Raw genomic sequence first — 13,742 nt, 5'->3', positions numbered from 1 at the left:
GCAGTCCTGGGAACAGCTAAGATACTGCGCAGGACCCTCAAGCTCCCAGGCCTCTGGTAGAGGACCCGAGCTTGAAGGATAAACCGCCCGCAGGGGCGTGCTGGGTGTTTATATATACATACACATATATATATATATATATATATATATATATATATATATATATATATATATATATATATATATATATGTGTATGTATATATATATATATATATATATATATGTGTGTATATATATATATATGTATGTATATATATATATATATATATATATATATATATATATATATATATATAGTGAGAAGGATCAGAAACACTGATCTAAACATGCAGAGCTCTCATAAAGCCTCGTGGGCCAGAGAAGAGTTGTGTTGTTGTCGTGTTGATCTGTCAGCGAGACGAGGATGGTAAATGGTGTGTATTTGTATAGCGCTTTACACTATACACAATCATCCACCCATTCACACATTCAGGACTCAGCTGTTGCATCATGTGGGGAATTACATCATCACTACCAGCAGCAAAAGTACTTCCTGTTAACAGGAACACGAGGCCGCGAGCAGGAAGGACACGCTGATGAGTAAATACAAAAGCAGGAGGGAGAGGTGCAGTTACAACTCCTGAAGCTTCCTGTCTTTCAACACATTAGGTCTGTGCTTCAGTCCGACTCCAGGCAGCCTGGAAAACCTGGGAACTCTAAACTGTTTTCCCGTCCTGGAAAACTCCCCAAGTTTATAGATCAGGACCTGAATAAAAAACACTGTAAATACACAATGTAAACATAAAGTCTTTATGAGGGTCAGATTTTTCTTTCCCCTCAGTGATGTTTTACACACATCGTGTCTGAAACCAAACTTTTACTCCCTTCATGCATTAAAGTCTCTGTGCAGAAGCTTTTAACGCAGACTGACTTTGACTTTTTCGTGCTTTCTTTTTAAACTACCAGTCACATGAGTGACTAACTGGGCTTTAAATCCAGGCGTCGTATCAAAGGCGCTGTCAGGTGAGGCTGTGGCATCAGAAGCTGAGTTCAGGTGTCAGCACGTTCAGTGTGATTCAGGAAGCCGGGTCAGTGTTCGTACACGGACATGCTGGCGTTCAGCTCACTCAAGCCTGGGCTGTGGCCCCTGATGTTCTGTTTCCGTTCAGTCGGGGTGCTGGAAGCCAACTGAGATTTCTTTTACATACGTTTATTTTCATTGGCAGCATTTAATATAAACACGTGTCGCCAGTGTAACGTGAGAGAAACTAACATCGGCCATCATCGGTCTCACACCAACCTGCCCTTTCCCTCCTGCTGCCACCCCGTCACTCGTCTCCACCTGGTCTCCAGGTGTTTAAACTCCACCTTCACCGTTCCACCATCTATTCAGTCCTCTTCTCCACCAAACCCACTGAGAATATGCTGTGAATATTTTGTCTTCAGCACCAGTGTGAGCAGACTGTGGTCACTGTAGGCTGACTGCTTCATGATGATATAATGTGGAAAAATGTATTTTATAACTGATCATTTGAAGGTTATGGCTGATGCCTGGCTAAGAGCCCAGCAGGGTTATTAAATGTGGCCAAGCAGGCCTTTAAAGTTCACATCAGTCAAGCGGAGGACGCTGTGAACTCGTCAGACTGGAGCCGCTCCAACAGTAAAAAGTTCCTGAAATCTCGTCCCGTTCGTGTAATGGCATATCCTTCCTTATTTACATGTGTCACATAGCTGCGTTCGCTTCACTTTCAGCAGCGGCTCATTAATCCACGTTACTTTGGTTCTTACTGACTCTTCAGTTTGACACCCGGCCCGACCACATCCTTCCTCAAACTCAAATGCAAAGAAGTACAACCGTCTTTCTTTCGCTCTTACAGTAAAACTAAAATAGGTGTGGCGTGACTAAACACTGCCAAGAAAGACAGAAGAGCCCAGAGGAAGTACACATCAGAAGTTGTTTTATTAAACATATAAATACAAATTTAAACAAAGGAAGTGAAAAAAAAGTTCATGAGCGAAATCTCTAAAACAGAGTCGTGGATCAGAGTCTGTGAGGAAGTGACCAGAGCTAAAAACATCTTTTAATGACCCTTCGATCAGTTTGTAAAGTCCTCGGCTGGATTTGAAAGGCCTAAAATATGTTGCAAAAACAAGAGTAGGAGCAGAGTGGACAGGCCAGTTAATCCACGCTGCGGGAATCTCAAACAGAGCCTCCGAACCCCGCGGATCGTCGGCAACAACAAACCAGGCGGGAGGTCACCTTCCAGCCGCTCCTCATTTGCCTCAACTCCTCCAGAACGAGTTCAGACTGGAAAAAATTTGCCCTGAGGTCAGCGAACGCATCATCAGAGATAAGACTTTTAGGAAAAGGTCTCTTTAAAAGCTTGGACCCTGAAAGGCGTCCACTGACCTCCGCGTTTCACTGTGGAAAAGCTGGCGGCGGCTGTGCGATCCACCAACGACTGAGCCCATAAACCAAAGCTTTGGTGGGTTCAGTCGCAAATGTGAAATTTTGTACTTGGAAAAAATCTGATTTTCCAAGTTTTTTTAAAGCCAAACTTGCGTTTACTGACATGATGGACTGGAAATCATTAAACTTTAAAAGGGATCGATCAGCCGATCATTAGTTGATCTTCAGTCCAAATGTTTCACGCTTAAACTTTTCCAACGACTCAGCTGTAAGACTGTTACATTTACATCTTTAACTCTAAATACTCGGTTACGCTTCCACCAGTGGAGCCGATCGAGGCTCCAACAATCGAACCAGTGTCGATTAAACTGTTAACGATTGATTAAGAATCTGTTCTTAGTTCATTTTAAGCAAATCTCTTCATAAAGTTCAGTTTCAGGGTTAACGCGTGGGCTCCTCAGAGGGTTGGATTTCTGCAGAGACGAACAGCTACAACCTGACACCATCGCATTAACCCAGACGAGTCAAACACGACGTGTTTGACTGTGGCAACAATTTTCCCACCATTTCAGCGCCGCGACGTTCTGCTGAAAGTGTCCTCGCTTTGTAAAAAGGAATTTGGCGTAAACAGCGTTTGGACAGCGTTACGTCACATTAAAGTCTGACAGCGTGCAGGCGTTGCCGTAAAGCTGAGCGTTTAGCCTGTTAGCTCACAGCGCTCGAGTTCCCTCGCATCATTTAAATCTGAGAGTCTCCGATGTCAGAGACCGACACGCCCCTCCTGCAGCGAATAAACGCTGTTCACGAACGGCTGATTGTCAGAACAAAACCTGAAAACTCCTCACTCCTCTTCCTCGTGACGTAAACGCAACTTTATTTTGCTCGCCGTGACGCATGCAGGACTTGTCAAACAGGAAGTCCTGCGGAGTACATTCAGAGCGAGCGCGGGGCCCCGCCCACTCACACAGGTGGAGGTAGGAGCGTTTGGTTGTCTGAAAGGTTGTGTGGAAATTGCCGAGTCGACCTTTAACCTCTCGCAGACACATGGCGGAGGAGCCGACATTAAAAAAAAAATAGAAGCGCTCTCAGAAGTTCAACTGGAATCTTTTTATTTACAACCCAGAAAAGTGGACGCTCGAGTTCTGCTCTCTAATCCGGCTTCACATCAGCAGCTCATTTTTGACCTTCTTCTTCTTCTTCTGTCATTTATTCGCCGCACTCAGCTCATCATCACAGCTGACCCCACCCACAGACGTTGGCGAACATTACTGAGCTCGTCTACATCGGTGCATCTAGATCAGTGCAATGAAAAAATATCAAATCTGCTGCACAATAAAGATCTCAATCCAAACAAAGATATGAAAAAATTTTTTTAAAAAAGGAGGAGATATTTAGGTTTTGTTTTTTTAATTTGTGCCCCGAAGCACTTGCACGCACTGCTCATGAAAGACTGATGTGGCTTCTGGGCATGAACATTGAAAATGATGCATTCCTGCTAATGCCCAACAGGGGGCGACTCTTTTACTTACTGCTCACTTGACCTCTGACCTCAGCTGTACTTTCCTGATAAGTTTATGGTCAAAGTCACTCAGTAAGTCGCCAACTGAATGTTTTAAAACAGGACGTTTCAAATTAATGGGTGATGTCCATCTTTTATATACAGTCTATGATGGTGTTACAGTTTCCATGACAAAACACAAACTTGATGATTTAAGTCCAATTTTTGATTTAAATAGTAAAGAAAAGCCTGAATCATTCTGAAAGAACCTCAGCTGTGCACAAAGGTAACGCTTTGACTGTCAGATGAAGACTGAGGACGTCACGTTCTGTCCAACCTTCTCATATCTGCGGTTTATTTCATCACATCAGCAGATGTGAAAGAATCAGAGCAGGTGTTTAGTTTTATTTATTTGTAAGTGGAATTAAAAATCTGTAGATTCAGGAGGTGGAAACGAGGAATCGTGAAGCAAAGAGAACGACAAAAAAAAAAAAAAAGAATCATTGGACATAAACAAGATTACATTTATTTTAAATTTTCTGCCTCAGGCACAGTTTCTCACTTCCAGCTGTGTTCACATCTGGCAGGTGTGCAGCAAACTCAACATTTTTCCATCCAGCTCAGAAAAACCTCCTTAAACAACTCGGCACTCAGTGAGAAGCACAAACTGGGATCGTCTCTGACATCACGTTAGTGTCTGCAGCCCGGGCGGAAACTTTGTAGCTGACCTGTTGATGCACATCTGTACTCCAAACACACACACGTCTGATTCGTCCTCCTCTTGGTCTGCTGGTTTATTGTCGACTTCCTGTCTGATTTTTTTCTGACAAATGAAAAGAGAGTCTCTAAAAATCACGTCTCATGGCTCCGATCCTCGGTAAGTGCTCTGTTGGGGTTCTGCTCAGAGCGTGGCTGGGTTCAGTTTCTCAGTGTCCTCGGAGACCCTCCAGTGTCGCCCTCCGGCTCGCAGCAAAGCCAAACTGCTCGTGTTCAGTTCAGAGAAACGAGAAACAAGAAATCCTCCCCCCTCCCGCCCCTAAAACCCCAGACCCTCCCGCCCTGCCCGAGCTCACTCAGCCCGCCGCTCAGCCTCATCTCTGTCCATGAAGTGCCGATACAACAGGGGGCTGCTGGGAGCCGTTGGGCTGGGAGACGGGGGGCCACATAGGAGTCTGTTGCATGTGGTGGTAGTGATTGTGATGCATGTGGTGGCCCGTGGGCGATGACGGGGGCAGCCAGGCCGGCTGGTGGCTGGGTGGCGAGGACGCCCAGAAGGAGCCGAATCCCGCCGTGGAGGAGTGAGTCGGTGGAGAGCACGCCATGGACACCTGGGAGGGCCCACTGCCGGAGCCACACTCGGACGCCCGCAGTTTGGAGAACATGGTGATGGCATCGGGGAAGTTGGGTGGCGTGGCGGGGGTGTTTCTGGGAGTGCACATCTGCAGGAAGAGGAGAGAGAGGGAGGATGGTTTCAAAATAAAAGCCTGGAGGACTTGTTGTAAAACTTCAAATGCTTTAATGTGAAGTCAGAAGAAGAAAAACCTGAACTGTAAAGAGTTGGAGCTCTGCTGACACACACACACACACACACACACACACACACACACACACACACACACACACACACACACACACACACACACACACACACACACACACACACACACACACACACACACACACACACACACACAGCGAAGGAAAGTCAAGAGGGCCATTGGATGACCCAGACTTTCTAAGGCTGCTGGAGGCGGAGCCACACATGCTGCTCAATGAAAATAAGATTATTAAACAGCTTCGTTTTAATGAGGTCAGCAGCTGCGAGTCTGCAGACAATAAACCAACACGGTGGAACCAAAACCCGAGCCACGACGACACGCTGGCTGCACCCATATTTATATATTTTTTTTATGTTTATGGTTTACTGGGGGGGCAATAACCGTCTGTTGGCAGGTCGCAGGAACTTCCTGGAGTCTCCACCAGCGCCTGAGATAAAACTGACATTAATTACCCTCCATATGTGGTACAGATGGTTGAACCCGAGTCTCAGGTGCAGACCTTTTAGCCCTTCCCCTTCCTTTTACGGCGTGCGACACGCCCATCTCATGAGGTGATGTTTAGCGACGTCAATTCGGAGCACACCGAAACAAACAGAGTTGCGCCTGCAGCCACAGATCTGTGTCACCAAAACAACAGCGGGATGACCACAGTGACTTTTACGCTGCCTGTTGGAGCTCCGCCTTCTCACATGTTCACGTTGAGCCGGCGAAAGGCCTCCTTCCCGACGTAAACAGCCGGGTGTGTTGTTTCAGCGCTGAGGTGCACGGCGTGCAGAGGCGGTAAACCTGCGGGCATTTTCCTGCTGCTGTTCAGGCCTGATCGGCGTGTTCGTTACAAACGGCCTCGCCTCTGTAGATTTCCCGTGAGCCTCGGAGAACCGGTTCTGTGGTGTGCTGCGTGTTGATGCATCGCACCGATGACGTTGGACCAAGAACAACACCAGCTTGCCGGGCGCCACGTGACCTCACACAGAGCCAAATAATCAAACTTTTACTTACGAGTCAAAAATGATCCTCAGGAACAGGATTGATTGGTTCTTATTAACTCTCTGAGGCGCTGCTGCACGTGCACACACGCTCTCTCATTAATCTCCGAGGCGTCTAAGAAGGAGAAGAAGCCGCTCGGCTGGTTCCCGCGGAGCTTTTTATTTCCTCAAGACTTCAGTGTTATCTTTAATAGTTCATCACTTTACAGACACACGTGGATTCCCATTTCCCCCATACTCCGAAAAACTGTTTGTACTCAAAATATTTTTTACATTTTTCTAAAATATTCCACTAAATTTGTCAATATTTGTTCTTACGGCAAAAAGTCCAAACTCTGCCATTTTCTGAGCCTCAAACAAACTCATTACTTTCACAATAAAGGCTCCACATCGCTGCTCCCTCCTCCTCCTGTGCACCCCGGGAGGAAGTTGGGCAGCTGATGCTCGCTCAGAGCGCTGAGTTGCTTCAGTGCAGATGATGAAGATGATGTCACCCAAAATAACAACAAAGCAGCCTGCTGCCTCAACATGCCCCCCCCTCCCAACGCGTGCACACAAACCAGAGGAGGAGGAATGAAAACAAAACACGCCTGCTGCAGGCGTCCCAGCACGACCGAGGATCAGATCCAGGGAGGCAGAGGCAGGAGATTTAATGAGAAGACACACGCACGCACACACACACACACACACACACACACACACACACACACACACACACACACACACACACACACACACACACACACACACACACACACACACACACACACACACACACACACCTGTCTGCTCACTGTGACGCAGGTCTGCACATTTTCTCTTTATAAGCTGGTAATTATTAAATTACAGGGCTGCAGTTGGAGATTAAACAGTTATTATGGCTGCACACGCCCGTCGTCCTAACAGCGCTCAAACACAAACACAGCGTCTGTGCGAGCAGCTCGCCCTCCACCTTCTGCTGCTCTCTGTGACTAAACCAACCGGCAGATGCAGGAAGAAGGAATGGCGTGGACCATCGAACTGCTTCCTGATGTCTGAACGGCAGCCTGTGGATCGCCACGCTGAACCATCCAACCACAACCACAGAAGACTTTCATAAAATCGTTGTGTTTAGTAACGTTTTCACGCACTTACCATCTGGTGGTGATGCCCGGGGACGTTGGCCTCCTGGAAGAAGGAGCTCAAGGCCGTCTGCAGACAGAAAGAGAGGCAGAAGGACGAGTTACGTTTCCACATGGAGAGCAAGCAGGACGCATTCATTTCCCCCAAAACCTCAGACAGGAAGGGCCGCCCCATACCCCCACCTTTCACCATCGTTAACACAAAGGGCTAAACGTATCATCTCCACGCTGGGACCTGAAACTGAGTCATCAGACCGCAGAGACTCTTTTTTCTGCAGAGCTGCTGGGAGTGAAACCTCGAGGGAGGCGAACAAAAACCAGACTTTCTGTTTCTGAAGAAATGATCTGCAGCTTCCTGCAGAGCTGACAACATTTTTAAAGCCACGGAACGAAAACGAGCTTATTTCACAGCCAAACCACCTGAAGCAGCCGAGGTCATCGCGCCTGGAAGCTTTGATAACATACCCAATAATCACTGAAACAGGAAAACTGATCAGTTATAAAAGGACTGACTTATTTATGATCATGGACTCATGTGTCACATCATTTTTCATTTCCTGTCTCGGGGCATTAACCGCCAGAGACAACCTCACAAAACCCAAAAAGACGTTTAGTTTCATGTTTGCAGAAACACGCTGAAAGTGTTCGGATTTAAGCAGCTGTGGCGCAGAAACACTGGCAGTGAAGTAAGAAACAAAGAGTCTCATCAGCGTCTCCTGTTTCGTCCTGTGTGACATTGAGCTGGGTTGGACTGACTCAAACGCTCGTATCTCTGAAGGTCTGCAAGTTTTCAGAAGACAAAACACGAGCACTTGTCGAACTTTTCCAGCTTTCCCTCACAGCAGCCTGAAATGTAAACAGTGCGTCTCCTGATTGTGCAAACAGGGAAACGAGTTGGCTTCACGTACGCATCGTCTTTGTTGTGAACTCAAACGCACGCTGTGATTGCAGAAGGAGAAACACCGGGCCGACCCAACGCTACAAAACATTTCCCGAGGACCCAGGGGACCCCCCCCCAGCAATGTTGCGGGGGGTGGAGTCATCCCACAGGTGGGAACTGACCAGGAGGGGACCACTTTAGACTTTCCATTCCCAACACTTAAAACTGAGACAGCCAGTTTCTGCACTAAGGACTCGAACGCCTCGGAGCTCCACTGTTCCCAGCATCTTCGACGTGCAGGAACATTAAAACCAGCACAATATTTAACCGTGCATAACAGATAAAAATCACTGAATGTGGTGTTTGCTGAGTTCAATGTCTGCAATAACTGTGGGACTGCAGAGCTCCTGTGGTCTGAACAGGGAGCGTGAGCTTGTTTTGCAGCTCAGTTTCTTCTTTTTTGTTCCCAACACTTGAATGAATGCCGTGCCCTTCCCTCCCCCTCCCCCCAGCCGTGGTTGTTTAACAACAGCGGTGGCGCAGGAATGTCTGCCGTACAACGTGACACCCATCTCAAAGAGCGAAAGTGCTCGGCCGCTATTGTGCAAAGAGCCGCTCTTTGTCTCGTCTCGTTTAATTTTCTGGTTTGTTGCAGGAAACTCCGTAACCTGCGAGTGTCTTTAAAAGTCCTTGCAGAGGGAAAACGGTTCACGGCGGCGTGACGGCTTTTACTTTCACTCTAGTGCCTCATGACCAAGGACAAAAAAAAACAGAAGCTCCAACAGAAAAAGAAACTTCCTCTTTCAGCAAAGGGGCAAACCGGGCGGTTCGACAGGAAGTTAATCAGCAGCTATTTTCACTGTCATTGTAGTAATTTTACAAAAACAGCATGAACACATTTCCTGCTTCGGGCTCCTCACGTGTCACTGTGTTCGCTCAGAACGAGTCAACACTGTACAAACACAGTCAATCAACACAAAACACTCATCTGGACCTGCCAACGTCACTCAGCGCTCAGGTCTGTTTTCAAAAGCTTTCTTTCCCCTCAAACAAACTTCTTCCACCAACTTCGTTACTCCAGTTACTCGTCCACAGGTTAAATCTCAGGATTATTTAAGGTCCGTGCGTCTCTTCTAGGGCTGCCACGATTTGTCGACTAGTCACGATTACGTCGACTATCAAAATCGTCGACGACTGATTTAATAGTCGACGCGTCGTTTGAAGCTTTGTAAGATCACAAAGACGCAGGAATAAGTAGCAGGATTTAAGAGTGTAATAACGGACTGAAACAGAAGATGGCAGCACTGCATGTACAAGGATGTCAGCTGCCGTTAAACCCCGAAGAAGAAGAAGAAGCAGCTGTGTCCCAGAATTCATAGCTAATAAGCCCAGCTTAGTTTCCAACAATGGCGGTAGCTAGTTAGTTTTAATGTTACTCTTATTATTCTTTCTGGGTCACAAAATAAACGTTTAACATATTTTCAGGCGAGAATGTAGCTGTGTAAACCTCAAATATCTGCTCAGTTTATCAAGACACCACATATTTTCAAAAGCGCTCCGACGTTTTTGGAGACGTCTGTTACCCACTAGCTCGATAGCGAGCTGGGGGCTAGGCTCACTAGCGCCGTGAGAACACCGGACTCCCGGCAAATTGTTTTCAAACCCACCGCCGTCTTTCGCGACTCAGGTTAAATATATATGAGTCACTTAGATAAATTAAAAATGTTGTTGTTTGGCTTTTTTTTCTTTTTTTTTTTTTTAAATATTTTATTTGTTCCTGAGTAAATCAGTTTGTCTGAGATTAAAGTTATAGTTTTTACACAGCTGAATAAACGTCAAGCAGACAGCTGATCATCAGAAGTGTGAGATGCTGGAGAATTTACTCCGGTGTCCTGTTATATTTTAGATAGCAAGGAGTTTATTAAACTTTACCGAAACAATCTGCAGATTTCATTAAAATTCAATAAACTGTCATCTTGTCTTTATTTTTAGTTAGCACAGACCTTAAGGAACCGCGTGACCACAGACCTTCAGCCGGCTGTGAAGAGACTAGGGCTGCCACAAACGATTATTTTGATAGTCGACTAGTCACCGATTATTTATGCGATTAGTCGACTAATCAGATCATCATCCATTGGACGTAAAACTACAGCTTATTGCACCAGCAGCATCTGCTCTTATATAACTATCATTAGCTTACAGCTTTAAGTGTTTAACATCATTCAATCTTTCCCCATAAATGTAAACTTTGAAACTTCTACTCTTGGGTCTGTATGATGTCAGTGAGAGGCAAGTGACACAGGCAAGATAAATACAGATTATTTTTGACCTGTGAGTCAGCAGGACATCCAGCGTGAACGTAAACACCTGGACGATTGTTCTAAAAGAGGAAATTGTCCACAGAGACTGAACGAGTTTGTGTATCAGGCTGTAAACCTGTTGATTTCTGCTGGAATGCTCTAACATGGGAGTCTATGGGGACTGACTAACTGCTGGAGCCTCCAGTGGACGTTAGAGGAACTGCAGCTCGATTCTCTTCATTCAGCAAACACCAAAACAAAATAACAGCCTGCTGTGGGGACATGTTAGCGTGGGACTGAGGTCTGACTGCAAGTCCGGCATCTCAGACGCGAGGAACGCCCACATCCTTCACACCAAGGTTGCGCCTCTAACCCGTGCTTCTCCCTCAGCGTTGTCTTCCAGGATTCAGCTGTATTATGTTGTCCAGGTAACGTGAAGGTTAGTAACTCACCCCAGAGACACAACAACACTCCTTAATCCCAGTTTCCAGTCACACAAAGTAGCAGTGCACAGCACTTTTTCCAAATAAACAAGTCAGCCAATCAGAGTCATAACCCCAACTCCTGACAGTACTCCAAACATCACCACCGCCTCCTCCCCTCCCGGTGCAGCACCTGGCTGCAACAGACAGAGGCGTGGAAGCTCAGGTGACCGTTAGCTGTTCAGCAGGTCAATGCTGCGGATGGGTGCGTTTGACGAAATGTCAGATGTTCTGGGAGGTGGTCAAGGAGAAATCATCCACACAAACGCAGACAGATGGGAGCAGAAGTTGTAAACAGGACCTGGGTACACCTAAATCTTTTTTTTTATCCTTTATTTATTTCATTGAATAAGAATAACGTTCACAAATTGCTGTGAGGTGACGCAGCACAGAACCGTAGTGAAACAACTTTTCAGGAATGGCTGATGGACTGCCAATCCTGCCTTATCAGGCTCAGCACAGTCTGTGCATTTCTGCTTTTTAAAGGTGGGCCAAAATAAAAATGTCAGGCTTCTTCCAGCGATCCAGTCTGAGATCATTCAATTAACATTTTGGATCCATGAAAAGGAAAATCCCCAAATCTTAATCCGATCCACAATCTGTGATCGGTGGTTAGAGAGAGGCTGAGGAGGATTTCAAACACGAGTGCGAGTGTGTTTTCTTCATAAGCTGGCGAAAATACAGCGCTCTGTGCTGCAGCACATGAAGGAAACAAGCTCAGGCCTGTTTAGCAATGAAAGAGGAAACCAGTGAGGAGCAGAGGGAGCCTGACTGTCACTTCATAGAAATTTCCAAGTTTGTTGTTCAACAAAATCTGATCAATAGTGGCTACTTTTCATTTTCCAGTGAGCACAGAGCCTTCTGTAATGACTTACAGCTGGCCTGTGTATTTACACTGTACGCTTTGTTGAATTATTAGCCTGACCATCACAGGCCCAGTAAACAGTCACGTCCCCGGCATGCGTATCAGATTAATATCATGGGACCCACTTTCTTCATGAGAGGGGAAAAAGAGGAGAACCAGCAGCTCAACCACGCATTTTATGACTCCCACTAAACACAACGAGCAGCTAAAGGCTCGTCTTCTGTTATCCGCTGGCCTGCCTCGCCCTGTTAGAGGAGGACTTCTCGGCTTTGAATCATAGTTAGAGACACGAGCGCCACGTTGGGAAAACTGCGAAGAAACAGCTCAAACTGACCTCCACCAGCCAGCTTCAACTTCTAATAGGTGTTAATGGCACACGGAGGTCCGTGTATAGGAACAGCTGGAAGGATAATGCATCTTAATCGGTCTATATATAACCGAGAAGCACCGGGATCAATGTCAGGGCGCTTAGCGGGGAGCACGCACGGTCTGACCTCTTTATCCGCTCCGTGAAGCGGACACAAACACGCAGAGAGCCGCTCGCTGTGCTTCCAGAAACTCACACAGGAAACGTGATGAAACGATTGTTTTTGAGCTGGGCAGGGAGGGGCTGATCCATCAGATCACCCCGCGAGCTCTGACGGTAAACAAGCCTGACCTGTAGTTTATGATCTGTGAGTAATGCGAGCGGATGAAAAACAGCGCATCTTATCTTATCAGCATCTTCACGCCAAAATAAACACCGCTCTACTCTAGCCTTACACAGCCCTGGTCCAACCCGAGCGCACTACCGCTCTGCCCGGCTAACAGCAGCTAGCTTAACGGCGAGGCGACGGAGAATGTAAACAAAAAGCATCGAACACCACGTCCTCAGCGCGGCTAGGCGGCTAACGCTAGCCCCGGGAGCGCATGGCAGCGAGGCAGCACGGGAAATCCTCAAAACAATCACCACAGCGAGTTCACGGGTACCTCTTTGTACACCAAATCACGCGTGGGGGTTAATAAAAGGACTCAACGTGTAAATAAACCTCCCACTCACCTCGAACTGCCAGTGGGCCGCCTGGAGGAGCTGCTTCGCCTGATCCGCGGCGCAGCCAGCCGTCAAAACAAACTGGTTTATCATCACTTGGTGCCTCAGTTCTTCCATATTGACCGACATGGCTGCTCCCGCGGCTCCTTTACAGACAAAAACTGCCACCTTTTTTTCTAAAAAATAAAAAAAATGATAATAACTAAACCCGGACCTGAAGGAAGCCCCGCGAACCTTCCGTCCTTCCTGCTCGTCTGTCCGTGAGTCTCCGCAGCAGCAACAACAATGTTTTCATGTCATCGCAACAACAAAGAGCAACGCGTCACTGATTGGACGACTCCACGGCGAGAGAGTACTACAGAGGCGCTGATTGGCTATCGATGAAACGAGTTTAAATTTCTTCGGTGCGCTGGTTTTAAGTGTTAGGACTGTGTCGGTGGGTGGAGTCTTAAATAGGGGTGAGTGAAAACCGTCCACGCCGCCCTCAGTGTTTGTCGAGTAGGGTTACACAAGCGCTTTCATTTGTGTTCGTTACGCTGACGTAATGTTCGATCGGCCAGTTGCCGTAAACTCACAGAGCCGATTGGCTGCTTCCTCACGAGCTTCACACGTGTAAACACTGTAAATATTT

General features: G+C 46.8%; 1 protein-coding gene across 1 annotated transcript; it reads right to left on the bottom strand.

Moving 5' to 3' along the window:
- Positions 1-4,391: 4,391 nt before the first annotated feature.
- Positions 4,392-13,428, bottom strand: ubald2 (UBA-like domain containing 2). Its single transcript, XM_026163924.2, has 3 exons — positions 13,121-13,428; positions 7,568-7,624; positions 4,392-5,327 (listed from the first exon to the last, which is right to left on the bottom strand). Exons 1-3 carry the CDS (start codon positions 13,238-13,240, stop codon positions 4,980-4,982), a joined length of 525 nt encoding a protein of 174 aa, XP_026019709.1. The 5' UTR covers positions 13,241-13,428; the 3' UTR covers positions 4,392-4,979.
- Between the last annotated feature and the right edge of the window lie 314 nt (positions 13,429-13,742).

This window comes from Astatotilapia calliptera, chromosome 4, assembly GCF_964374335.1.
Source record: "Astatotilapia calliptera chromosome 4, fAstCal68.1, whole genome shotgun sequence".
Lineage (NCBI taxonomy): Eukaryota > Metazoa > Chordata > Actinopteri > Cichliformes > Cichlidae > Astatotilapia > Astatotilapia calliptera.
This window is presented reverse-complemented; position numbering and strand designations above follow the sequence as displayed.

What these genes read in the sequence shown, in the direction of transcription:
- ubald2 (XM_026163924.2), bottom strand. Translation starts at nt 13,240, where the DNA reads ATGTCGGTCAATATGGAAGAACTGAGGCACCAAGTGATGATAAACCAG. An exon ending in CGGCCCACTGGCAGTTCGAG is followed by an intron (nt 7,625 to 13,120) that starts GTGAGTGGGAGG and finishes TTCTGTCTGCAG; the next exon opens with ACGGCCTTGAGCTCCTTCTT. An exon ending in CCGGGCATCACCACCAGATG is followed by an intron (nt 5,328 to 7,567) that starts GTAAGTGCGTGA and finishes CTCTTCCTGCAG; the next exon opens with ATGTGCACTCCCAGAAACAC.